General features: G+C 34.6%; 1 protein-coding gene across 3 annotated transcripts in view; it reads left to right on the forward strand.

Annotated features, from left to right (window-relative positions):
* Positions 1-26,553, forward strand: part of GULP1 (GULP PTB domain containing engulfment adaptor 1) — a 273,282-nt gene that overhangs the window by 202,464 nt on the left and 44,265 nt on the right. For all 3 annotated transcript variants that reach the window (XM_033400258.2, XM_033400261.2, XM_004276921.3), the window contains exons 5-6: positions 15,890-15,961; positions 21,825-21,923. In XM_033400258.2, coding sequence (XP_033256149.1) covers positions 15,890-15,961; positions 21,825-21,923 — 171 coding nt within the window. The remainder of the gene's footprint in view (positions 1-15,889; positions 15,962-21,824; positions 21,924-26,553) is intronic.

The following is a 26,553-nucleotide window of genomic DNA, read 5'->3' on the forward strand; positions in this document are numbered from 1 at the left end:
CTGATTACCTCAGACTAACTTCTTTTGTACAATGACCAACTGCATGACCTCATTAATGAGATCACCACACACCTACATAGTACACTTATACCACTTAATTTAACAGCAGATATAATTTTAGTAACACCAAATTTTTACCTTATTAAATTTAGAAGTTTCTTGGAAAAAGTCATAAGCACTATACTTAGCACTTAGTAAAGTTTAAATGTAATGTTTCCTGTATATTTTTTATCTCTAACATTTGATTAAATAGTACCCTATTTATCCGTTCTTTTCCTTTCATTATTTTAAATACAGACCCATGAGTATATTTGCTGGTATACACACACACACACACACACACACACACACACACACACACATACACACACACTTCATAGTCCCACTTAAATATCAGATTCCCATTTATTAAATTCCTGGAGTTATACTGGGACATTAAAATCATGGGTGGGGTACCTCCCTCGTGGCACAGTGGTTAAGACTCCGCGCTCCCAATGTAGGGAGCCCGAGTTTGATCCCTGGTCCAGGAACGAGATCCCACATGCATGCCGCAACTAAGAGTTCACATGCCACAACTAACAAGCCACAACTAACAAGCCACAACTAAGGAGCCCTCCTGCCGCAACTAAGAAACCGGCAAGCCGCAACAAAGGAGCCCACCTGCCACATCGACGCAACAAAGTAAATAAATAAATAAATATTAAAAAAATTTTTTTTAATTAAAAAAATAAAACCATGGTGGGGGGGAACTAGCATGACAAACACCCTTGCCTTTTTACTCACATTTATATAATTTCAAAGTAGTAGATAAAAACCAGAAGCTAATTGATTACTTGTTTTCTATAATATATCTGGATCATGTAGTATGGAACAATTTAATTTCAAAGAGACTCTTTGGCTTTTATTATAAAATAGTTTTAGTTCTCCTACTTGATTAAATGAAACAAGCCTATTAAATACTAAATACTATTAAATACTAAATACTGTATTCTCATTATATTCAGCAATCCTCAGAATGACTCTATATAGAAGTATCACTACCACTTTTTATAAAGACTAACATTTGGAAATGTAAAGTAGATTGACCAAAAACTTAGTAAGAGCAGAGCCAAGATTCAAATCTTAATTTGAGTCCAGAGATTCTTCCTAGCACTATATCCTTGGCAGAATAAAGTTTGACTTGGTCATTCAGTAAACAGCCAATCTTTGAGGACAATAAGAATTAACAAAAATAAAGCCCCTTGACTTCAGTGTTTACGTGACGATTTGTATTTTACAAATAGTATATATGGTAATAACTTGGTAAATTTGCTATCCTAATAACAGTGGAAATTTCAATCCAAGTACAGAAGAACCAACCACAACCTGAATTTCTTCCTTCTCTCAGGAAGTGTTTTAGAGCAACAAGCCAAAAGTACTTTCTGTGGCAAGGCTCACAAGACTGTTGAGAATAAGGGAAAGTTACTTGCCCTTCTCGTGACATTTTCCCTACCAACCACGCACTTTGCATTCCTTCCTGCAGGCTGCTGGCAGGATTTCTACAGGCAAAGCTTGAGAGATGGGGTTCTAGTGACTGAGGCCCTCCAACTCCAATGAGATGTTATCAAGGACTTAAAAAGGCCCTTCCCCAAGGTGTCTGATGTGTGCAATGCCATCTACCTTCAGATAAAGACTTAATCATGTTTAAATGGCAGAAACTCTCAGAGTCTTTAGTAAAATTCCATTACTGGGGAGGAGCGGGGGTTATTGGGGCTTTATAGAGTGAGGCTTCCTGAGTTTGGATAGATCTTTTAACTTGAATATTCAGTAACAGAATGTAAATTTTTGGTGCAAAGAGAGAATGCCATATGTTTTCTAATTCTTACATGTAGCAGCATGCATAATTTCTATTGTGGCCATATATAATTTTGAAATTTATACTAGATTAGCCCCAAAATGAAATGCAAATAAATATGATTTTAATGCTATTATATCTTTGCTAATACTTCACTTATTTGTGCATTTTAATAACATTTATTGCTTTTAAATGAAAATAAATTAATCTCAGGCCTGAGCCAGTATATATATAGTATATTAATTCTGATGCGCAAGGAATTGAAACAGCATGTCATAAAATGCTTAAATTAAAAATGTGTTAAAAATAAGTAACTTACTTTAAACTTTAGTCATATTAATAATGGAACTGCATATAAAGTAAAGGTTCTTCTCAAATACCAGTTTTGCAGTGTGAATATAGCAAATTTAAGTATTTGATATATTAATCAAATATATCATGGGAAATAGAAATGTATATAGTTCTTTCTGAGAAAAGTAATATACTGCAATATAATTCTGTATATATAAAGGAAATTTTTAATATAGTTTGGAATTATAGTTACTAATCAGATTATTAAATTTTTAGAAGTATTCCAATAAAAACATAAAGGTCTATGTTAATACCAGGATTAGAATTTTCAAAGGGCAACTGAAAAATACTCTCAAAAGCTGCTGAGGAATATGTGACAACTGATTTTTTTAAAGGTCAAGGATAATCAAATAAAATCAGCATATAGTAAGGTTAAAGAAAAACCAGTTAAACATTACAGTGAAGACTAATCGGTGCTAATTAGTGATAACTGACTTCAACTATTGAAAATAAATAAATAAAATTGTCTTTAAAAAGAAAAAAGTGTAGACTTAAAAAAATAAACTGAATTATCAAATTAAATTAGAAGTAGATGGGCTTAATGGTAACAAAAGTAGGAAGAATGAGTTGTGATAGTAGAAGCAGAATAGCTGCTCACTTTTACAAACAGGGAAGAGGGAATTCAGCTATTAGCTAATGAGATAAAACAGCAGCATCCTCATAGCAGCATCTGATTGCAAGGCAGAATCCTTCCATAAATGGACGCAACTGATTACACAAAATCAGAGCGACCCACTCATTCTCCTATTCCCCTGTAGAAATTGCCAGGACTCTGCCATTGTTGGATGCTTGATGCGTCTGTATTTCCCAATCTGCCACTTAATTAACCAGAGTCATCAGCTTCCCAGAAGACTTATTTAAGCCCTATTAATAGAATTATGTTGAGTCTATAAAATCAGAAGAAAAAAAAACCCTGACTGTTGTTGAAAATAATCAGTCACAAACTCTGTTTTTCCAGCATTACTTTAGGATATAGAACCAAATAATCAGCACCTATGTATCATTTAGGAGCATGTATTTTTTTTCTATTTTATTTTTAAATTTTTATACAATTTTTAAAGGTTACTTTCCATTTACAGTTATTACAAAATATTAGCTATATTCCCTGTGTTGTACAATACATCCTTGAGCTTATCTCACACCCAACAGTTTGTACCTCCCACTCCCCTACCCTATATTACCCCTCACCCCCCCACCACTGGTAACCACTAGTTTGTTCTCTATATCTGTGAGTCTGCTTCTTTTATGTTATATTCGCTTGTTTGTTGTATTTTTTAGATTCCACATATAAACGATACCATACAGTATTTATCTTTCCCTGCAGGAGCATTTATTGAATGAAGCAAATATTTTTTGAATGCCTACTATGTGTCAGGCCCTTTACCCATACGATTTTTGCTTATAACCATTTATAAATACAGGGATATTTATCTACATTTTACAAAAGAAGATGCTGCTGCTCAGAGATGTTAAGATTCATAAACCTATCAAGTGGCAGAGCCAGAATTCAAACTTTGTGTCCATGTGGTTCTAAAACCCTTATGCATGTTTCCACCAAGCCACTTCCCTAGAGACTTTGACTCTTCTGTTCATCACTGTATCTAAGTACCTGGAACAGTGCCTGACACATAGTAGGTCCTCAGTAAACATTTCTTGATTAAAAGAAGGCCTGCTCGGTGCAGAGCCTGCTTTCACTTGTGCCTCTGAGGGCCCCTGCTGGGAGTAGAATAGTACATTAAGCTTGTCTCAATCTGTTCCAGCCCCTGATGGGAGTAGAATAGTATGTTAAGCTTGTCTCAGTCTGTTCCAGATCTCAGGTTTTTGTTTGTTTGTTTGTCTTGTTTTTTTGTTGTCTTTGCCTTTCCTTGTATGTGTTTGAATCTCTAAATCTAGCAGGTAAAACCCCAGGGGGCAGGATCCCGTCTTCTTTGCTTGTACCATCACAGCACACTAATGAGCGCTGTGCATGCAGCAGTGCTTCACAAAGTGATCATTCATATTAATCATTGACAGAAGGTCTGTTGAAAGAAATAAATAAATCTGCTATCAGGAGTATCATGAGCCCACACTCAGTTTTCACTCAAAAGAGCTATACACAGCCTATCAAGATCTAAAGAGTCGATTTTTCTCCCTTCCTAAAGAAACAAGGATAGCAGTTTGAGTAGTAAAATCCCTTAATATGGTCACTCATTTCTGTGATATTTAAATGTGAAGGAGAAGTTCTGCTCACAGCTTGGGATGAGGTCTTCTCCAAGACGGCTTAAGATTTCAAAACTAATCACATACAGCCAGAGAGCTCCACTATGGCAATTAGTGTTGATTTGGAAGCTCTCTTGTTGCAGTTTATTTAGATTATACGTAATAGGGCTGTAGGTGGAGTGGAATGAAAAAACCTGTGAGAAAATATAGGCATCCCCTCTGAGCACTGAAGATAAGGGTGTAGCCTACAGCAGCATTAGTAGGTCAGGGATTTGGATCTGTTTTGTTCACTGCTGTATCCCTGGTATCTAGAACAGAAACTGACACAGAGATGGTACACAATAAATATTTTTTAAATGAATTAGGATATAGAAATAATAATGAGGAGGAGGAGGAAGAGGTTAGAGAAATGATGATGATAACATAGTGTTTCAGAGGGGAAGTACTGGAAATGTTATCCCCTGAATTAGGATGGATGCAGAGCTTTTAAAGAATGTTCTCTCCAAAAGGGAGAAGAAGAGATAAATTTAGCTCAGGAGAAATGTGGAGGTTCTTTGAAATATTAGGGCCTTCTCCGGATAAATATATTCTTTTTGGACAGAGTTCAGGAGCACAAGAATTTTGGGGGCAATTATGTTATTGAAGTTTAAAACAGAAGTAGAATAATAAGCAGTATATTGTATTGCCAAAAGCTTAATCTCATGAAAATTAAGAATAAGAAATGGATACTTGTTATAACTGTTATTTAACATTGTTTTGTAAGCAAGGAGGATGAAAGAATTTGTAACAATATTGAGAAAGATATTGATAATTACATTCCAGTAGATTCACATTTTTCAAAAGAAATAAAACTGCTAGGCTTAATAAGATAATTTGGTAAGCTGACTAAATGCAGGGTAAATGTTTCCCATAGTAGCAATAATTTGTTATAAATAGAATTTAAAAAAACTTGTTTACCCCAGACTATAAAGCAACTAGGAATATATTTAGCAAGAAAAGTACTTGGCCTTCCTGAAAAACAGTATAAACACTTACTGATAAGGTATCCACATGTAGGTATTTCATAGATATCCTAAAAATCTCACATCTCATTTTGTATAATTAATTACATTGCAATGAAATTAAATTACAATGAGAATTTAGAAGAATAAGTGTTTAAAAATAACCAATAAAATTTTGAGGAAAGAATATACCTGTGTATGTGTTGGTAAGGATTCTAGCTGCCTCTACAGCCAAAATCTGACTACTAGTGGCCTAAAATAGGTTTTTTTTCTTGCTTATTTCATAGTCTGTTGGTAGATTGGCTTTTTGTAAATTCTTGTTGTGACTGTTATTTTATTATTGTATTTTAATTTCTAAGCATAAATTCAGTGAACATTCACTCTGTGCCAGTCACTGATTGCATTTTCTCATTTAATTCTCACAGAAACACTGTGTGTTATCCCCATTTTATGAATGAGGAAACTGAGGCTCTGAGAGCTTCAATAAAGAAATGGTAGAGGAAATTCAGGTTACCTAACCGTAAAGCCAACCAAATATTCTTTTGACTTCCTCAGATTTTTTTTTTATATTTTTATTGGAGTATAGTTGATTTACAATGTTGTATTAGTTTCAGGTGTACAGCAAAGTGAATCAGTTATACATATACATACATCCACTCTTTTTAGATTCTTTTCTCATATAGGCCATTATAGAGTATTGAGTAGAGCTTCCTATGCTATACAACAGGTTCTTATCAGTTATCTATTTTATTAGTAGTGTGTATATGTCAGTCCCAGTCTCCCAATTTATCCCCCCCACCCTTATCCCCTGGTAACCATAAGTTTGTTTTCTACATACATGACTCTACTTCTGTTTTGTAAATAAGTTCATTTGTACCCTTTTTTTTTTGATTCCATATATAAGCGATATCATATATTTGTCTTTCTGTGTCTGACTTACTTCACTCAGTATGACAATCTCTAGGTCCATCCGTGTTGCTGCAAATGGCATTATTTTGTTCTTTCTTATGGCTGAGTAATATTCCATCGTATATATGCACCACATCTTCTTTATCCATTCCTCTGTTGATGGACATTTAGGTTGCTGCCATGCCCTGCCTATTGTAAATGGTGCTGAAATGAGCATTGGGGTGCATGTATATTTTTTCCTTTTTTTTTTTTTTTTTTTTTGGCTGTGTTGGGTCTTCATTGCTGCATGTGGGCTTTTCTGTAGTTGAGGTGAGCAGGGGCTGCTCTTCGTTGCGGTGCGCAGGCTTCTCATTACGGTGGCTTCTCTTGTTGCAGAGCACGAGCTCTAGGCACACAGGCTTCAGTAGTTGTGGCATGTGGGCTCAGTAGTTGTGGCTCATGGGCTCTAGAGCACAGGCTCAGTAGTTGTGGCACATGGGCTTAGTTGCTCTGTGACATGTGGGATCTTCCTGGACCAGGGCTCAAACCCATGTCCCCTGCATTGACAGGTGGATTCTTAACCACTGCACCACCAGGGAAGTCCCAGGGTGCATGTATCTTTTTGAATTATGGTTTTCTCCGGGTACATGGCTAGGAGTGGGATTGCTGGGTTGTATGGTAGTTCTATTTTTATTTTTTAAGGAACCTCCATACTGTTCTCCATAGCAGCTGTACCAATTTGCATTCCCATCAACAGTGTAGGAGGGTTCCCTTTTCTCCACATCTTCTCCAGCAATTATTGTTTGTAGACTTTTTTGATGATGGCCATTCTGGCTGGTGTGAGGTGACTTCCTCACATCTTAAGCATATCTCACAGTAGGAAGAACCTATAACTTAAAACTTAATTAACCAAATGGATGTGGCCTAAATGGGTAATATATATCCAGTATACTATATTATCTTTCCTTCTGTTTCTGTTTTATTTAAGATAGCAAAAATAGAGTATATGTCTGAAAATTAGGAGAGCTGGAATCCTAGCCCTCGCTCTGCTACTGAAAAGCTTTGTGACCTTCAGAAGTCACTTCACCTTCTTTGTCCTCAGTTTATATTATCTATAAAATAATGGGAGTTGAATGATAATATCTCCACAGTCCACAATCAAGTGGTTCTCTAAGGAGAAAATGGATTGTAAAGCCTGTCTGGATTCAAAGCCCATGCTTTTGGTTTTCTGTGTTAGTTGGTGTTTATTTATTTTTGTAATAATTTTATTTATAACAACACAGGTGAATGCTCTGCCCTTCACTCCACCTGTCTCACTCCTCAGATGTAAAAGAAGTTTGACTGTGGAGGGGCCTCTGAGACAGAACAAAACCCTCAGTGCTTCTTACTGTGACTGTGTTATTCAAAACTCGATTTGGGAGACCCTTCCACAGTGGGCAATGAGCACAGTTTCTTGTTTATAGCAACTAGGTTTGTTTTGCCTTAAAATTAGGAATCTTGTTTTAATAGCAAGAGCCTGTTAAAATAATACACTCTGTATTCATGTAAAATAAGAAGATAGAGGATACAATTTAATATTAAGGACTTACCTGGTGGCGCAGTGGTTAAGAATCTGCCTGCCAATGCAGGGAACACAGGTTCAATCTCTGGTCCAGAAAGATCCCACATGCCATGGAGCAACTAAGCCTGTGCGCCACAACTACTGAGTCCATGTGCCACAACTAGTGTGCCCGTGTGCTTCACAACTACTGAAGCCTGCTCGCCCTAGAGTCTGCACGCTGCAACTACTGAGCCCACGCACTGCAATTACTGAAGCCCGCGCACTCTAGGGCCCGTGTGCTGCAACTACTGAAGCCCATGCACCTAGAGCCGTGCTCTGCAGCAAGAGAAGCCACCGCAGTGAGAAGCCCGTGCACCGCAACGAAGAGTAGCCCCCACTCCCCGCAACTAAAGAAAGCCCGCGTGCAGCAATGAAGACCCAACGCAGCCAAAAATAAAAAATAAAATATAACAATAATAAAAAAGATACAATTTAATAGAAAGTTACTACAATAAAGTGAGAATAACTATCAAATCAAATATAAAATGTAAACGTTTAAACACTGACCCCAGTATTTTTTATTCTCTTTTAAATCCTGCTCATCCTTTAAAGGATAACCTTTAGAGTATTTAGTTTAAATTATATCCTTTCTTTTTTGGTGGATCTATTTTATTTTATTTTTTAGGGTTATGGTTTTGACAATTAAGTAATAGGTTTAAGTTCGATTGATTCTGACCTTTCTTTAGCAATTGATTATTATGATGTGCTTTTTATATTGTTTGGCACTGTGACATGGAGAGTCAGCCAAATAAAGACTATAAAATTAAATTGGCTTACTCCTGTATGGGTTATCTACTGGGTGCAGTTGAGTAGCTGGAAGGTTTAAGTACTGGGGAGTTTTTTGTGGGTTTTTTTTATACACATATGCAGTCAAGTTAATGCCAAGAAAATTAGCCCCATCCTGTTTGAGTCTCTGAAACCTTGCTTACAAAGATAGAGACATACTCATTTAGTTTTCTTCTGTAGTTAAAATAACCATTGGTAGTTATGCTACCAAGAGTTATTTATTAGCCTTGATGTTAGAGAAAGCTTTTATGTTTTACAAAATGAAAATTATTTTCCTTTATTATTTTAAAATAATTGTATAGAGAACATGTTATCTACATACAATTGGCATATTTTGAATTTGATATAAACGTGTATTCAATATATTTATGTTAGCTCTTTCATATGTTAGTGTCAGATTTCATAGCAGCTAGGCTTAGTAACTCTTTAGTTAATTATTTTAGTTGTTGTTTATCTGGCATTTATTTTTTAAAAACCCACATTTTCATATTTACAGAGTGATTCTAAAAACATTTGAGAAAGCAAGAAAAGCAGATATTATAATTAGGTCCATATGATGTCCAACACTGCTCTCTACTGGCAAAGAAGCAAGTCATAAAACAAACTATTCAGTCTTTTAAGTGGGAAAAAAAAAAGTCAATTTCAAGTAATATTTGAAAATGAAGGTGTAATTCTCAAACTTTCACACGTTTTTGCAAAATCCTTATTTTAGGCATAATGGAATACAATGAAATAACTGGAAGAAATGACTACAGACATCACTTGAGATTAGCTTAAAAGAAAAGCCTGTGTCATTTTAATTAACTGAAAAATAGTTGTGGGAGTTTTGGAAAATATTAAGCCAGATATGAAATATCTTAATAGCATTCTAATTTTAAAAGTCTATAAAGTAAATATTTTTGTATATAATAGTGAGTTTGATGACATTTTTCTGTTTTTAATTTCAACAACCTCCAGCCTCTAAAATATCTGCTGTGAGTGCATTTACTAAGTATCCAAATGCACTGACCAAAGAGATGCATAGGTTGGACTATTTGCACAGAATATATAATTAGCTTTAAAGTATCAAAAATTTGCTCTGTATTTGTCAAAGTCTTTATTGATGATTTTCCAAAGACATTTTATAGTTTGTAAAATCTGTGAAAAATATATGCTATGTTGTTATACCTTTCAATATATAGACTAAGAATACACAAAACATTTTTATATCACTGTCATCTTACTTTTCATAGTCTAATATATTGTAAATGTCCTTTTATGTTTTATATCTTTCCTATCTGTCCATATTATCTAGGATCAAAACATTATTCAGTATTCTAATCTTCAATCCTTTTAATAACTAGTAGCCAAAATTTAAACACACACACACACACACACACACACACACAAAATAATGCCCCAAATGGAATCAGTCATATATAGTAATTTAAGAGGTTTTGTTTGTTTATGTAAGTTTGCCTAATACTATCACTAGCTGATTACTTTAACAGTAACAAATTTAAAACATATTACATTTTCAATGATAATTACCTCTTGATTGTGAGAAAGAAGTTGATGCTTATTTTCATTGATACATTTTTCTGTAGTTTCTAAATTTCCTACAGTGAACATACATTACTATTAAAGTAGAAATGTTTATTCATAAGTCAACAGAAAAATTTTGTTGCAGATCTTCAAAGCCCAGACACACAATTGTGCAAGACACACACTTGGACTTATGTAAGGTCTAATGCCTGATCTTTCAAAAAAAGTATGTGCTGAAAAGAATGTTGTCTATTGGAGACTCTGAAGAAATATAATTGATAAAATCTTGAATACTTGAAATAAGAAAAAGAGCACCCACCATTATCACTGGCCTCGGAACACATAACTCTTTCTTTTGCTCTTTTGCCACACTGAAAAATAGCACTTAGAATCTACATGTATAAAGCAAAAACAGTCTGATACATTATACTCTCTTCTCATCATTGTTATTTTTTTTCTGCCACATGGAGGAGCTAAGACATAAAGTTACTAAAACATAAAAGCAATGACTTTTACCCAATTGAAAGTGTTCAACATACCAATGTCCCATTTTCTAAGAGATTGTAAAACAAATTTTCTATATTTTTTATTTAGGTAAATTTCATAACAGAAAGAATTTTTGAGATTAACTTCTTTTATTCAGCATAATTCCCTTAAGATCCATCAAGTTGTGTGTGTAACAATAGTCCACTTATTTTTATTGCTGAGTAGTGTTCCATGGTATGGATGTACCACAGTTTGTTTAACCATCCACCCACTGAAGTATATTTGGGTTGTTTCTGACATTTGACTAATACAAATAGATCCATTGTGAACATCAGTGCAAAAATATTTACAGGAATATAAGTGTTCATCTATCTGGGATAAACACCAAAAAGTACAGTTGCTGTACCTTAGGATAAGTGCATATTTAGTCTTCAGAGAAACTACCAAAACTATTTTCCAGTGTAGCTGTAACATTTTACATTCCCACCAACAGCAGCATCCTATAATTTTATTTGCTAATCTGATAACCCTGATTACTAATATTAAGGATCTAACTTTCTTGATTCTCCTTGCCCTTTCACCGAATATTTAACTTATTTCTGTTGGCAGCATTCTTCTCTTTCATCTCCCTCTGCAGCATGGCACCTACCTGGGGACCCGTGGTTCTGGCACTCCTCAGTCCTTCCACTGAGACCTCAGTGCCAGGGTCTCCCTAATCCACACCTTTTACCCAGAATTCTCCTTCCCCAAGCTCTACTTTGTATACCCGGCTGTTGAGTCTGCTACTCTAACTGACACATCAAAGGAATTTAGACTCAATATGTTTGAGTATCTTTCATTTCTTCCTTTCATTCAGGCCGCTATTAAAATGTCACCCTTTTAGAGAGGACTTTCCTGATCACTCGATCTTAAATATTACACTCTGCTCAATTTATGTTATTATTTGTGTTATTTTTACTTATGCCATCTAAGATATATTAGAAATATGTTTGTGATCTAGACATGAACATAGAAATATATAGATACATACATACATACATACATGAGCACATACACAGGTATGCTCCCTTGGATATAAACTACACTAGAACAGGGACATTTTCCCCCTGCTATATACCCAGCACTTAGTAAATGCTTGACTCATAGTAAATACTCTCTTTTTTTTTTTAAGGAATAAATGAGTATGTGCAACTTTAACTTGTTATCACTTGGGGACTTAATTCAATTTTTATTTAATCAAAGTTATCCATGTCCATTTTAAACAAATATTTCCCCAAGGCTTATAATGAAAAAGCAAAATGTTCCTCAGCTCTTTTCCCAAGTGTCACTCACTGAAGTAACCATTTTCAACTCTTGTTATTTTCTTCTTTATTTCTGGATAACCTGCTACACTGCTGTGCCTTGATTTGTCATATATGTCGTGGTTAACACCCTTTGTCACTGCCCCACCCCCTTGATTCCTGGGTTCCATTTCTTCCTCTGCTTTGTTTTGCACACTCCCCTCTTTTCCTATGAAGAGCTGGGGCATGGGAGTTTAAACTTTTAGTCCCTTTCATATCTCAGTATGTATTATTTCTCTCCTTGTAATCTGTAAACTTGGCTCTAAATCTTTTTTTTCTTAGAATATGAAGTTATTTTTCTATTTTTCTACACCAGTCATTAGCTAAGGAATATTGTGATATGGGGCAAAGCAAAAAACTTCCAGGTGTCTCCAGCTCTCTGTACTGGCAAAGTGACCTCATTGCCCAAAGGAAATCCTTTGAAGGTCTTGTGTGTGAGCCATTACCAGCAAAGCATGGGGAAGCTGGAGGATGGATCCCAGCACTGATAAAGAAGATCCAAGGAGAGTTGAGCAGGCACTAACAATATCCACTGAATTCTAGTGTCTTCCCCAAACAATCATTAAATTAAGAAGTGACAATCCCTCATAATTATAAAGCATTTTGCGGTTTACAGGGTGTTTTTGTTTTTGTTTTTTTTCTTATCTCTTACTGCAGTTGATCTTCAGAGCAATTTTGTAAGGAGAGAAGAACAATATTATTATCCTTATTTTTCAAGAATCAAATAAGGCAGAGACTAAGTGACCTTTCAGTATCTTCAGATTCTAAGCCTAGAGTTTATTCCAGCATGCTGCATCATATTCAAGGGTCTTATAAATATTTTATATAGACATGGAATGCACACAAATATGAACTATTTAATCTAAGTATCATGACTTTTATAACTTAAAAATACAGGAACTATTATAAGGAATAATCTGCTTTTCGGTTTTAAAATTATTTCCATTCAGTTCATCCAACATTACATAGAAAAAAAGGGTTAAGCGGCAAGCTTCATATTGGAAATCTTTAAAGCTTAGTTCCCACAATCACTCAAGGCTTCTCCCTGTGTTTCATTACTCAGATGGTTTAATTAAAGCCAATGTGAAAGAAACATATTAAAATGTTCCTGGAGCACTGCAAGAGGTTGATTCATTTAGAATGTACTTGGAGTTCTTCCATAATTTTCCCATATGGGCCTATTTACGTATAACCACTATGACTCATGACATTACTGCCGAAGTATGAATATTTTCCATAAATATTTCTAGCAACTCTTACAGTCTGTTATCAACACATCAGACGCTTCCTTCTTATAGTTCAGTAATCCCTTAGCAATATCGTCTGCTTTTACCTTCCTGTTTTGCTAACACTAGACCACCACTAATGGGGAATCTCTCAGTGATAATTTCAGAGATGTTGAGAAGAGTTTACCCCATGGATTTACTCAGAACTAAATAGATTCTACTGTGTTCGCTCCCCTCCTGTCACTTGAACCCTTTACTCTTTCTGCACGATCTAAAACAGTGCTTTTCAAATCTGGTGGCACGTTAAAATCACCTGGGGAGCTTTAAAATGCACAGATGCCCTGGCTCCGCCCCAGCTAATTAAATCAGAGTCCCAGGCACTGGTCTAAGTTTAAAGCTCCCAAGTTATTGTATCATGAAGCCAAAGTTGAATACACTGTCCTGAAACAGAAGAAATGTGATGGGTCCATTGGTGTCAGGAATCGATTTGGCTGTCTCACATATCTTAGTAGCAGGTTTTCAGTTCCTTTTTAGCTGAGAATTTCTCCATTAATTTTGGTCCTTTTTTGCAGATCTGGTCAACCAATTTGAGGTCACAGAGGGATAAACCTAGTGCCTAATGATATTACATCTAGACCAAGTTGCAGTTGTTTGGCATAGTTTGAATATATTAGAAAAGGAAACTGTTGTACCTTGTAGAATCTGAAAACTGAAATTTAATGCTTCTGAGCTTCACGTTCTCTCCATGAGCTCATTAGAAACAGGATCAGCAGTTATATCCCATATATATATATTTTTTTTTCCGGTATGCAGGCCTCTCACTGTTGTGGCCTCTCCCGTTGCGGACCACAGGCTCCAGACACGCAGGCTTAGCGGCCATGGCTCACGGGCCCAGCCGCTATGCGGCATGTGGGATCTTCCCGGACCGGGGCACGAACCCGTGTCCCCTGCATCGGCAGGCGGACTCTCAACCACTGCGCCACCAGGGAAGCCCCTCTCCTATATTTTCAGCTCACCTTTTCTATCTACCTTCTACTGTTCTCCTCAGCTGTTACTATTTTCTAAGTCTGTTCCTTAGATTTTAGTACAAGAAATCACTTGTGATGGTTTTAGAAATAGAATTCCCTAGCCCTACCCTTATTAGATTGAGAAATCTGCATTGTTATGTTTTAACCTAGGTAAATGTTTTAACCTAGGTAATGTTTTAACATTGTTATGTTTTAACCTAGGTAATTCTCATACAGGTAATACACAGAGCCCATTTTGAAAAACAAAACTCTCATTTCTTTAGTTGTTATTGTTAGTTTTTTCAAGAATGAAAGAGAGGGATAAATTGGGAGATTGGGATTGACATATATATATGTCAGTATAGATAATACTGCTGTATATAAAATAGATAACTAATAAGAACCTGCTGTATAGCACAGGGAACTCTACTCAATACTCTGTAATGGCCTATATGGGAAAAGAATCTAAAAAAAAAAAAAAAAGTGGATATATGTATGTGTATAACTGATTCAATTTGCTGTACACCTAAAACTAACACAGCTATAGTTGTGTTACTAGCTGACTGTAAATCAACTATACTCCAATAAAATTTTTTTTAAAAAGAATGAAAGAAGGAATTAAATGTGATTTTAAAAGATACCCTGACATTACTATTTTGCTCCCTTTTATTCTGTGAGTTAACACATGAAAAATGTTCTACTTAATTATTTGATGTAAAGTATACACACATACATACTCATGCATATGTCTATTTATATAAGAAGTGATGAATTCTTATCCCACCCTGGTGTTATGATGATTGATAGTATGAGACAAGAAAAAAAGTCTTTGGAAAATTATATATACCTAATGAATTTAATGATTATTTGCTATTTATATAGAAATAATCTGTAGAATAAAATATCCACATGTCAATTCTAATTGGTCTTGAACATTTCATGATATTGGACTTCTGTTTAAGAGGTATTATATCTTTCCAGGATAGAGATTTTATTACAATGTAATTATTATGAAACTTTTTCTTTTTTGGGGGGATAGGTCAGGTTTTAACTAAAAACCTCCAGGGATATTTTAACTCTTAGTAAAATTGTAGAGCTTTTTTAAAAAATTTTTTGAATGTACTTTAGCTTATGGCTTTGATGAATGTTGTATACTGGGTATTAAAAAAGTGTGTATTTTAAAATTTTACATGCTGTACAAGTGTGCTAATTGGAAAACAAAGAAAGATGTTGATTTGACATTATAAACTGTATTAAACCACATTAATATCTCAAAATATACTATTGACAACATAAAAATTATATGCTTTAAATTTTCAGATAATTTTTAATTGTAATTGTATTTTAAATTTGAGTTCAACTTTATTTCTCTGGGCCCAATGAAATGTCTTTAATTTTCTTTCCAGTACAAATCTTCAAGTAAAGTATTTAGGAAAAGTATGTTTTAAAAAAACCTTGAATAATAGGAATTGTATATGATTAAGTAATGTATTTATATTTTCATATAAAATAATATAAATTAGTAACTTCTATTTAGGATTTGGACTTGAATTACTATCACATCGTTCTATTATTCCATGATATATTTCAACATGACTTACTGACATATGATAAAGTAAAGCCTGTCTCACAAGTGACCATTTTCAGTTTCTTGGCAGCACAGAAGTGGAGCAGCCCAAAGGAACAGAAGTTGTGAGAGATGCTGTAAGGAAGCTAAAGGTAGGGAAAGCCCTCCAGATAAGTGTCTAGTGTATTGAATTTATCTTCAGTCATCAGTAGACTGGTGAAAATTCAAAGCATGAATAGCTCTGTGGCAGATATGGCTTCACCCTGGTAAAAATGGTCTGTTGAATGAATATCACTAGATCAAGGAAACATATTTAGTAATAACTATGTACACATGATTATTTTTCTGTGTGTGGACCACTCTTTGTATTTTTCTAAGGTATAATTTTTCATACTCAACAAAAAAAATGTAATGGCAATATTTTATGTGTTGACATTCCGTAGCTTGCCTTTACTTTGCAATGTGGACTTGTGCCCTAATTCAAAGACTAATAATGGCAGAACAACTGTCTCTAAAAGTTAGAATATCATATTCACCAGTTGAAAGTATAGAATTAGACTTAATTACAAAGCAGCATTTTGCTGTGGCACTATATGTTAAAGACGTCCTAAAGGACAAATCCACGAGGATCTGGCCATACCTATGAGCAGACCTGGGGAACTGGTGAGAGTAAGAGCAGAAAAGGACACTAAGCAACTCCACATACTAAGAATCAGCAAGTTTCCTGAGAAAATCTTATGTAAGCTGCCATGCATCCTTCGCATGTTTTTCTAATTGCATCCCATCCCAAAAGACATCCTTCCCTCTGAGATACTAAGATTTGAAAAACTCCTTCAACAGAATTCTCATGTTTGTCTCATTAAGAAAACTTAAGGGCTTCCCTGGTGGTGCAGTGGTTGAGAGTCCGCCTGCCAATGCAGGGGACACGGGTTCGTGCCCCGGTCTGGGAAGATCCCACATGCCGCGGAGTGGCTGGGCCTGTGAGCCATGGCCGCTGAGCCTGCACGTCCGGAGCCTGTGCTCCGCAGCAGGAGAGGCCACAACAGTGAGAGGCCCGCGTACCGCAAAAAAAAAAAAAAAAAGAAAGAAAATTTAACATAGCACTATTTTGTTAACATACTTTATTGTTATTCTCTATGGTTGTTCTCAAAATTTTTTTTAGAAACAACCCTTCTCTGACTTTATTTAGAGTTCATCCAATTATTCCATAGGAGAGGCAAAATCATAGACATTAAAAAGTATTACTTTGCTTTGAGAATGTCATATCAGGTGGAATCTACTGAGTGTTTAAATTGAGAAAAAAATTGAAGTGAGTTGGCTTGGTTTCTGGGTAAAGAAATAAAAGGTAATATTTTAATCCATTTATTTTACCTGACTTTTCTTAATTTTTTTGTATTTTAAAATATTTTATGTATTTTATATTTTACTTATTTTTAAAGATATATGCTAAAAGGTCCTAAGATGATCTCACTCCCATTTGGAGAAAAAGGGGACCAGCCAACCATTTCTTTTAACTACTCATTAGGCAGTAATTTATACTTGTACTTGTTTGGCAAATACTTTTAAGCACTAATAGAGAATTTTAAAAGTCTTACAATTTATGGACAACATTTAGAATAAGATTCTATTTAAATGTTCAGAACGTTGCACACTCTGGGTATGAATCCAACTTCACTGCAATCAGGATGTTTTATGAAAGAATGATGATATTTACACTCAGTGTTTCTTTATACCTAGGAGGTTCTTTATTCAGTGAACCCAAATCCAAACCCAAAAAGATTCAATTACGTAATGACTAGGTAACAAACAGATATTTGAGATGAAATGCTTTCTAAAAAATGGCTAGTTTTTAATGTATTTTTGTGAAACTTTATTTTCAGTTCTTATGTAGTTTCCTATTTGGAAATGTACTCTGTTAATAAAGGAATGTGGTTTACAATAAGATAAAAATCATGAAGTATAGTTTAAAAATTTATACTCGGTTGATAATAGCTTTTGTCTTTCAAGTATCTTCCCGGATACTTAATCTAATAAGCAATCTTTACTCTATTGATTGTAAAAATTTTGTAGATCAGGAAAGTATATCTAAGGGTAATGATTCATGAACTAATGAAAATAAATAAAACAATGTTTTTTATTTACTTCTAAATTTTTTTGTTTGTTTCTTTGTATCAAAGGGCAGATGCTACAACTCAAGAGTATACAAGAATATTTACATTTATTTTAAGAACTTAGACCCTGGCTCCTGTTTAATTCTGTTGTCATGTAGAGATGACCAGAAGATGGTGCTATAGCTCTACTAAAAAATAAAAATAAAAAAAAAAAGAAATTTGCTTATTAACCCTGTTTTGTGTACACATCCCCCATTTTAATTTCCTGCGTACTTTTCTTAAACATATGTATTCTGATTACTTTTTTATCCACTATAGTTCAGTATTATATTTGCCACATAAGGTAACATTTCATTTCTATTTAATAATTTTTCAAAAGTTTGCAATATTAATATATTGGCTTCTGACATTAAAGAATTCAAAATTTATGACTAATACAAGATGATAGAAAACTTACAAGATTTTCAATAATGTATTTTTTTATGCTTCTGTGTTTAATGATGCCTAATAATTTTTCAAGAAAAATTTTAAAACTTTGATTTATTTTATTGGGTACTATTTTTCTGTCATTTTGTGGAGAATTTATAGTTCATAAAGTTTTCTTAAATATTATAATTTTTATAAGTGTTTACTTTCAGAAATTCTATATCAAAACAGCGTATTTTCTATTTCTCAATCATGTTCAACAATTTCTATCTCTTAATCATGTTTTAGTCTACAATTTAAGAAAATTCCAAATTTTTCAAAAAGTGATAATTAAAAAACCCTTTTGACTTCTAGATATTTAATATCATTGTTATTGTAAGGAATTTTATTTTTAATAAGGATTTATTTAGTTTTAATACAACTAGTACAAATGTCAGAGGGCTCAATATATTTCATCAACAATCTGCTTGTGATATTTACATGTGGATGAATATTGGTATGTAGACCCAAAACTTCTTGATTTCTCTGGGAGATAACCAGGGAGCAGCATTCCTGGACCCCAATTTTAGAGGACAGACCCCTCACCCCAGCAGAGCTAACAAAATTACATGAAGCTACCTCAAGCTATGTGGCCTTGGAAATTACTGAAAAGTTCTGTTAAATCTAGGCCCAGCAGTTTCTCCACTTGACCTCACTCTCTCTGGGTAGCATAACACTCTGTTTTTGTCTTCATAACCAGTTATTTAATTAATGAAATACTTAAAGATTATTTTAATTATAAACGTACATACATAGCTGGTATCCCTGTAAGAGTTATCAGGAAAATGTTTAATTAAATCAACAATTTATAAGAACCACAAAAAGAATTTGAATTAATTCATTAATTTTTTTTGCCTAATGTATATTCCATTAATAATATAGTTAGATTTCACTTTTTAAGTCCTTTGAGAAATGGATAGAAATTGTGTGATGATGATATTGAAACTCAGTAGTGCTCCCTTTAAAATTTCTTTAGCTGTTCTACTTACAAGTGGCATATATTTAACTAAGTACTTTATTTATTTCAAGTAATACTTTATCCTTCCCCATCATTTTGTGGTGATAAAGGCTTGTTTTTGTTTATTCATTTGTTGCATCCAGATATCCTCCAGAATTCCTAGGCTTTACCCCTTTTGAATATTCTTATTAGATTATTATATTCAAGTTTTACTGGTAGATCACTCTATCTAGATGACCAAGAAATAAATTTACTGAAGCAAAAATGGAAAAAAATTTGCAGAAAGGCTTTTCAAGCATTAACATTCAAGTAGTAAATAGGGAGAGAAAAGAATACAATGTGAGCATGAATGTGTCTCCAAAATGTAAATTAGATGTATTGTGGAACACAGTTGAGAGGTCTACGAGTAGGAAAAGAGACCTAGAGAAATCATGCAAACTGTAGATAGAATACAGTCATCTTAAACTAAAAAAAAACCAAAACAAAAAACAAGCAGGAATGAGAATATTAAACTTTGTTTAAAATATTATAGATTGAACAAATATAACCTTAGGCTTAACTGTTTTGCAACATTTGTGCAACAGTCAAGGCCAATAACCAGTATCAACCTTGATAAACATGAAAATAGAACTGGAAGGTTCTTTTCTCTAATTCAGAAAATGTGCTGGGCAAAAGAAAAGAGTTATTAGTAGATAGCAAAGCTAGGTTCTAGGCCTGATTGCTACAGATCCATTTTATGACCAAGGTAACTGACTTCTCTGAGACTTACTTTTCTCATCTTTGAAATGGGAGGATGGGATTGGATGATCTCTGAACCTTCTTGGAGCACAATTATTTCATCTTGATATGAAGCAGAAGAAAAGGTTTCACAGGCCATAGATCAGATATTTTATGCTTATTTTTCTTTTTCTTTGTCTCGTTCTCTTGTTTCCCCTCTCTCCCTCTCTCCCTCCTTGCTCCTCTCTTTGTTTATTCTACTTGTAGCCACTACTTCCTCCCCTTTTTCATTTTTTCCTTTTTTTTTCTGGCAGAAAAGACATAACAGATAAGTTTAACATTAGTGGTTGTTTTGTGACGGACTTTTTGGAAACTAAAAGAGGTCACAGGAAAGGTTGTGTCCAGATGTGGAAAAGGCTTCAAGAGCTATTGCTCATTGTCTGTTTCTGGAAAAGAGCAGCACCCAGGAAGCCAGCTTAGACTGCTTCTGCGGCCAGCCATGGGATTGGCTTTGTTCAGACGTGTTCACATAGATGGAAAGCAGCTGATTTATTTTGTCAGCCTCCATATGTGAAAACCCCCAAATTGCTTTGATTATACCAATACAGGAAGAAGATTATGAAGGGAAGAGAAACAAATTAATCCACTTTCTTTGGGAGAGAGCTGGGATAGTTTTTAAAGGTCTGCACTGAAGCAAAACAAGTTTCTTAAAGACAAAAAAGAAAATTCTCTGGCATGAATTAGTCACATTTATGTGCAGAATGTAAGACTGCTGAATACCGAGAAAAAAGCTGCCTGTATTTATAGAACAGGACAGATAGCAAACTAAAAAATTATACCACCCAAAATGAAATAAAGCAAATGGAACCCTTCCCCCGTAACCCCCTCCCTGGATATCAAGGCAGACATTTCAAGGCATTCTTATATGCATTAATTATGTTATTCTCCATGGCAGTGCAAAATCCTGAAAAGAGAAAGAGGCCTTTAAACACTCTCTGCTCTGGGACTGAACTATACCATGTGTATTCACATTAGAAAGAAATACACAATGCATATAAATATGACACACAAAAGAGGACTGAAACCCCATCTTGCCTTACAGATACTCTGTTTTGAATCGAGTTAGGGTGATCCATATGCTAACAAAATGTTATACTAGGAAATAACTTCTTGAACCCCTACAAGAGGGGTAATAAATACAATTTTTTTCAATAGTTATCTTCTACTTCTTGAGAAGAAAGTGGGGGGAGGGAGGAGAGGAGGAAAGTAGGGAGAGAATAGCATTGCCAGATAAAGCCAGGACATTTCAATACTTCTAGACTGAGTCTAGTTCTGAGTGTATTTTTTTTTTTTTTTTTTTGCGGTACACGGGCCTCTCACTGTTGTGGCCTATCCCGTTGGGGAGCACATGCTCCGGACGCGCAGGCTTAGTGGCCATGGCTCATGGGCCCAGCCGCTCCGCGGCATGTGGGATCTTCCCGGACCAGGGCACGAACTCGTGTCCCCTGCATCAGCAGGCGGACTCTTAACCACTGCACCACCAGGGAAGTCCGTTCTGACTGTTTTATCTGGGATAATTACTTCAATCCTTAGCTTCAGTTTGATTTCTAAATATTTGGGGGCCGTGTGGAGTTTATAAAAATACTTTATAATGAGCAATAATTTATTTAATGAAATTTCAACACTGAATATGAGCTCCCAATATATGTGTTCATTTTCTATAGAAACAGAATTACAGTTTTGTGAATAAATTTTCATTTGTAGTTTGCAAGACATATCAAGAAATCTGAAGGCCAGAAAATTCCTAAAGTTGAGTTGCAAATATCAATTTATGGAGTAAAAATTCTAGAACCCAAAACAAAGGTAAGGCTCATTTTTAAACATCGGAAGCACTCTACTCTTGAATTAATTGCAATTACGCTCCTATTTTAATGAGTATTTTAAAATGTTTTACCAGTTGAAACTGTTGAGTTCTCAGTTAACTACAATTTAAAACTCTATAGGATTTATAGGGGAAGAAACAACATTTGGAATTGCTTTCTGAGTGGTTTGTTCTGCAGCCTATGTTTGGGATATAAAAATTTATATTAAAAGTGTATTCAACGGTATTTGGTCTTGTATTTAGGAATTTTTCTTCATAAGCTTGAATGAGATGCATGTAAGTGTGGTTCACTGAGTATGAAAGAAGACAAAAGCTGTATGCTGTTTATTAAAATGTACTGTTATTGCCTGTAGACATAATCAGTGTGTATTAGTTTACTAAGGCTGCCATAATAAAATACCACAGTCCTGGTGGCTCAAACAATAGAAATTTATTTCTCACAGTTCTGGAGGCTGGAAATCTGAGATTAAGCTGACAGCAGCAGGCTTGGTTTCCTCTGAGTCGTCTCTCCTTGGCTTGCAAATGGCTGCCCTCTTGCCGCCTCTTCACGTGGTTGTCTGTGCACGCATACTCCTGTCTCTTTGTATGTCTTATTTCCTCTTCTAAGGACACCAGTCAGATTGGATGAGAGTTGACTCTAATGACCTTATTTTAACTTAATCACCTCTTTCAAGCCTTATCTCCAAACCCAGTCACATTCTAAGGTACGGGGAGTTAAGGCTTCAACATATAAATTTGGGGGGGGACATAATTCAGCCCATAACACAGTGTAAACTTAAGGTTCTTGTATTTGAGAGCTTTCCCCCCTACAGATCCAATGGAAAAAAATTGGAAAATATAATCTATTCTAGATTCACATTTATTAATATGTACTTACTGTGGATGTAATTGTTTTCACCTAAATTGCATCAAAAATAACTGAGACATTTGCAAAAATAAGTCCCACATACTATCTTAGCCTACAGAATCAGAATTGCCATGGAAATTTTGCATTTATAATATGTTTTAGGACAACGGGACAATGGCATGGATGCACCCACAGTTATTGTTCAATTCCAAAATAAAGAACAATTGCATTCTTTCAAACCTCTCTAGCCAAGAATCTAAGACCTCCCTCAACTGTTCTAATTTCCTCCTATTCTCCACACTCAATATTAAATAAAAACAAAGAATTGGAGACCACTTTTGTTATGGTTATCCCAAAGTAACTATTGCTGAGGTGGCTGAAAGCAGACAAAAGAAGTGATGAAAGGATAGTGGGAGGTCTGGTCTATTCAAGCTCATGTATATATATATATATATATATATATATATATATACGGTTTGCTGGGAAACAAGGCAGTTGAAATTATGGCTGAGATTAACTCATTAGGCAGATGGTAGTTACAAAAGAACAGTAGGCTAAGGAAGCAGTAAGTTATAGAGTGACAATGTAGTCAAAAATGTAGCAACCAAAGTGTAGTCTTATATGCAATTAAAAAGAAAAACAATCCTAGTACTGTATTTCCTTTTTTAAACTAAGTGGATATATAGTGGCAAATGTCCAGGTAGAACAAGTCATTTGTAGGCCATGTTCCTGTTTATTTCTTCTAAACCATATAGATCCCTTTTGGAATGTATGTGTGTGTAATTAATTCAATCTTTTACATGAATTTTAGGACTTGTCAAAGCACACCTTGAAATATGTAAGGCTGATAATACACTTTATGTATCATCTACATGTGTTCTTGTTCGTTTTGATTCAAGTCTACCCATAATATATCCTAAGCTATAAAAATTTCACCAATACCATCTATAAATTATAATCTACTAAACCATTCTCCTATTATTGAACATTTAGAATGCTTCAAATTGTTCATTAATAACAAAATTTAAGTATTTAGAAAATACCAATATGATTAAATGCAGTATATAAAGAGAACGTCATTAGTGTTTAGAATCAACAGTTTAATAATGGCATATCTTTACAAATCACGAAATATAGAGACTTAAGGATACTGCAAGATGACTAACACTGATTTAGTATGTGGTGTGTGTGTGTGTGTTGTGTGTGTGTGTATTTAAAAAGACACAAAGAAGCAGATCATGGGAAATGCATATGTAGCAAATGTTACCCGTTTGTGATTCTGGCGCCCACAAAATAAGACTCCCATAATAATGAGTTTTCTGTTTTCAACCTGTCAACTGTATCATTATGTTCCCTAAACTTTTACTGTCAAATCTCTATGCCTCTCCCAACCTAAACCCCACTTACAAAACATCAGTGAGTTGGGATTCAACTCTGTGATTAGCCAACTGACTTTTGTTCATGGTATTTCTTACCCGAATCAGTAACACCAATGCTTTTCTTCCCTGTCCCAAAGTCTCAATTTCCTATATCTAATAGCTAATTTTAAAGAGACCCAATTTAATTTTTTCCCAAAAAAGTAAGTTTTCCAAACTTTTAACCAGAAAGAAACATCTCTATTTTCATCCCTGCCAGACTTGAAGAGTGATCTTGGAGTTTTAAAATCTTTGAAATGTCTTATAAATTCTATTATATTACATATGGATAGACAGCAACTGACCCTTTACTCATATATCACATGTGAATATAGAGTGTCTGACTCTTTACCTATTATAGAATATACCATTTTTTGAATCCATAAAAACATATAGGTAATCTAAAAAAGGGATTACCAGCTCTTCTGGGCATTAGTGCCCCTAGGAGGCTCCTGAGAATGCCACTTGCTGGAGACCACCCAGGCCTTTCAGATTCAGAATCTACAGAACAAGACTTAGTATCTATAATATAAAAAACAAGAAAACCTCCCCAGGTGACTCTGATACAGCCTGTTCACAGATATGCATTTAGGAACCACTATTTGAGGAGATGTGAGTGAATCAGAAATAATCTGTCATATATTTTATTTTGGGTATAAGCTGTAATTTAGGAAAAAAAATAATTAAATATGATGGTCCTAAGATAAATTTATTTATAGTAAAACATACATGTTTGCTATACATTTATATAGTAAATATATTTATATATTTAAAAATTTATTCTTAACCAAATGGACTTGATAGAAAATAGACCATTTTTCTATACCATTTGGATGGATGAAAATGGAAGTGAAAAGCAATCTCAGTTGACTCCAATATCTTTCTTCCTGTGTCTTTTCACCTTTTGCTTTTCTCACTTTTCCTCCAAATGGAGATTTTGCATTACTGGAAAAAGGTGGTATAGGTGAATTGGGGATTTACTTATGTTTTGTTCCAACTCCAATAATATATCGTCAGTGTTAAAGGATAATTGTGTTCTCACTGTGCTTAATTGTATTCCTGAGTCTCTTTATCCTGTCTCACCAGAAATCAGTACTCTATCATAAAGATGTATCACAACAACAAAAATTCACAAAAGTAATAAAATTATAAGTTTCAGCACCCTGGTCTTCTTCTGTAGAAAGATACCTCTTGCCAGTCTAGACAAAACTTAAGATGATTCCCAACTGTCATAACCAAAAGCTTTCTGTGATCACATTGGTTGGTGAGTGAATGAGGAACTGCATAGGTTTCACCACCAGCTGTGTAAATGATGTGTTTTCATGTTAAATACTTGTAATTTCTCCTATAAATGGAAAAAAATGAGTCATTTTTCTCTATTATATAGCAATGATATGTCCTTTTTATGTTTAACATGATTATACAGTTAGTAAACTGGCGTAGACTTGCTGTCAGTATTTGGGAGCTACAGTACAGCTGAAGGCCATCGTTTGACTGTATTAATAATAAAACAAAGATATGCCAGTGAGAAAAAGACTGGTCAATCAGGCAAAGTGTAGGAGAAGGATAGTCTCAGACAAACGTGGTCAGTGTCCATCTCAGCACTAACCACAAGAGAGGAAAGATGACTTCATCAGAAGCCTTAGTAAGTTGTTTACAATCATACAGTATACAGCTTCATTTTAATTTTCATGCTTGCAAACAACCCTTTGATGACTTACCATTTGTTTTGTATGCAGTCAAGAATGCAGGCTGTAGACAAATTCTCTTAGCATTTATTTGTTTAACTTGTTATATGTACTCATTTTCCGTCTGAAGGGCAGTAATGTGAATCAGAGTGATAGAGAAAATCTCAGCAAGCTGGCACGTCAAACCCTGAACTTGGAAGGATGTAGTGACAGATGCTATAGTTGCAGTATATGATGTGTGTGTGTGTGTGTGTGTGTGTGTGTGTGTGTGTGTGAATATATATATATATATATATATATATATATGCAGTATTTATCTTTCTACTGATTAACAAGGTTGATTCAGCAATTTAGAAGCTGGATGTCTAGATCTTCTTCATTCATTGCTCCAATGGAAAACATTACAGAAGTTGCAAGGATGATTTCCTTAGACAGAAGAGTTTCAAGAGTGTATGAGTTACCATGAAGACATGTAATATGTAGTATGTTTCATATGAAATTGTGTACAAATGAAGTTATGTTTTAAACTGTAATATTAGTAGCAGTAAGATAAAATGAAAAGTATTCTGGTTAAAAAGGGTTCTGCTAATTCTGTAACCTTGTGGAAGCATCTTAATCTCTCTAGACCTCAATATCCTCCTAACTAAAATTGCACAATTTA

This window comes from Orcinus orca, chromosome 7, assembly GCF_937001465.1.
Source record: "Orcinus orca chromosome 7, mOrcOrc1.1, whole genome shotgun sequence".
Classification (NCBI taxonomy): Eukaryota; Metazoa; Chordata; class Mammalia; order Artiodactyla; family Delphinidae; genus Orcinus; species Orcinus orca.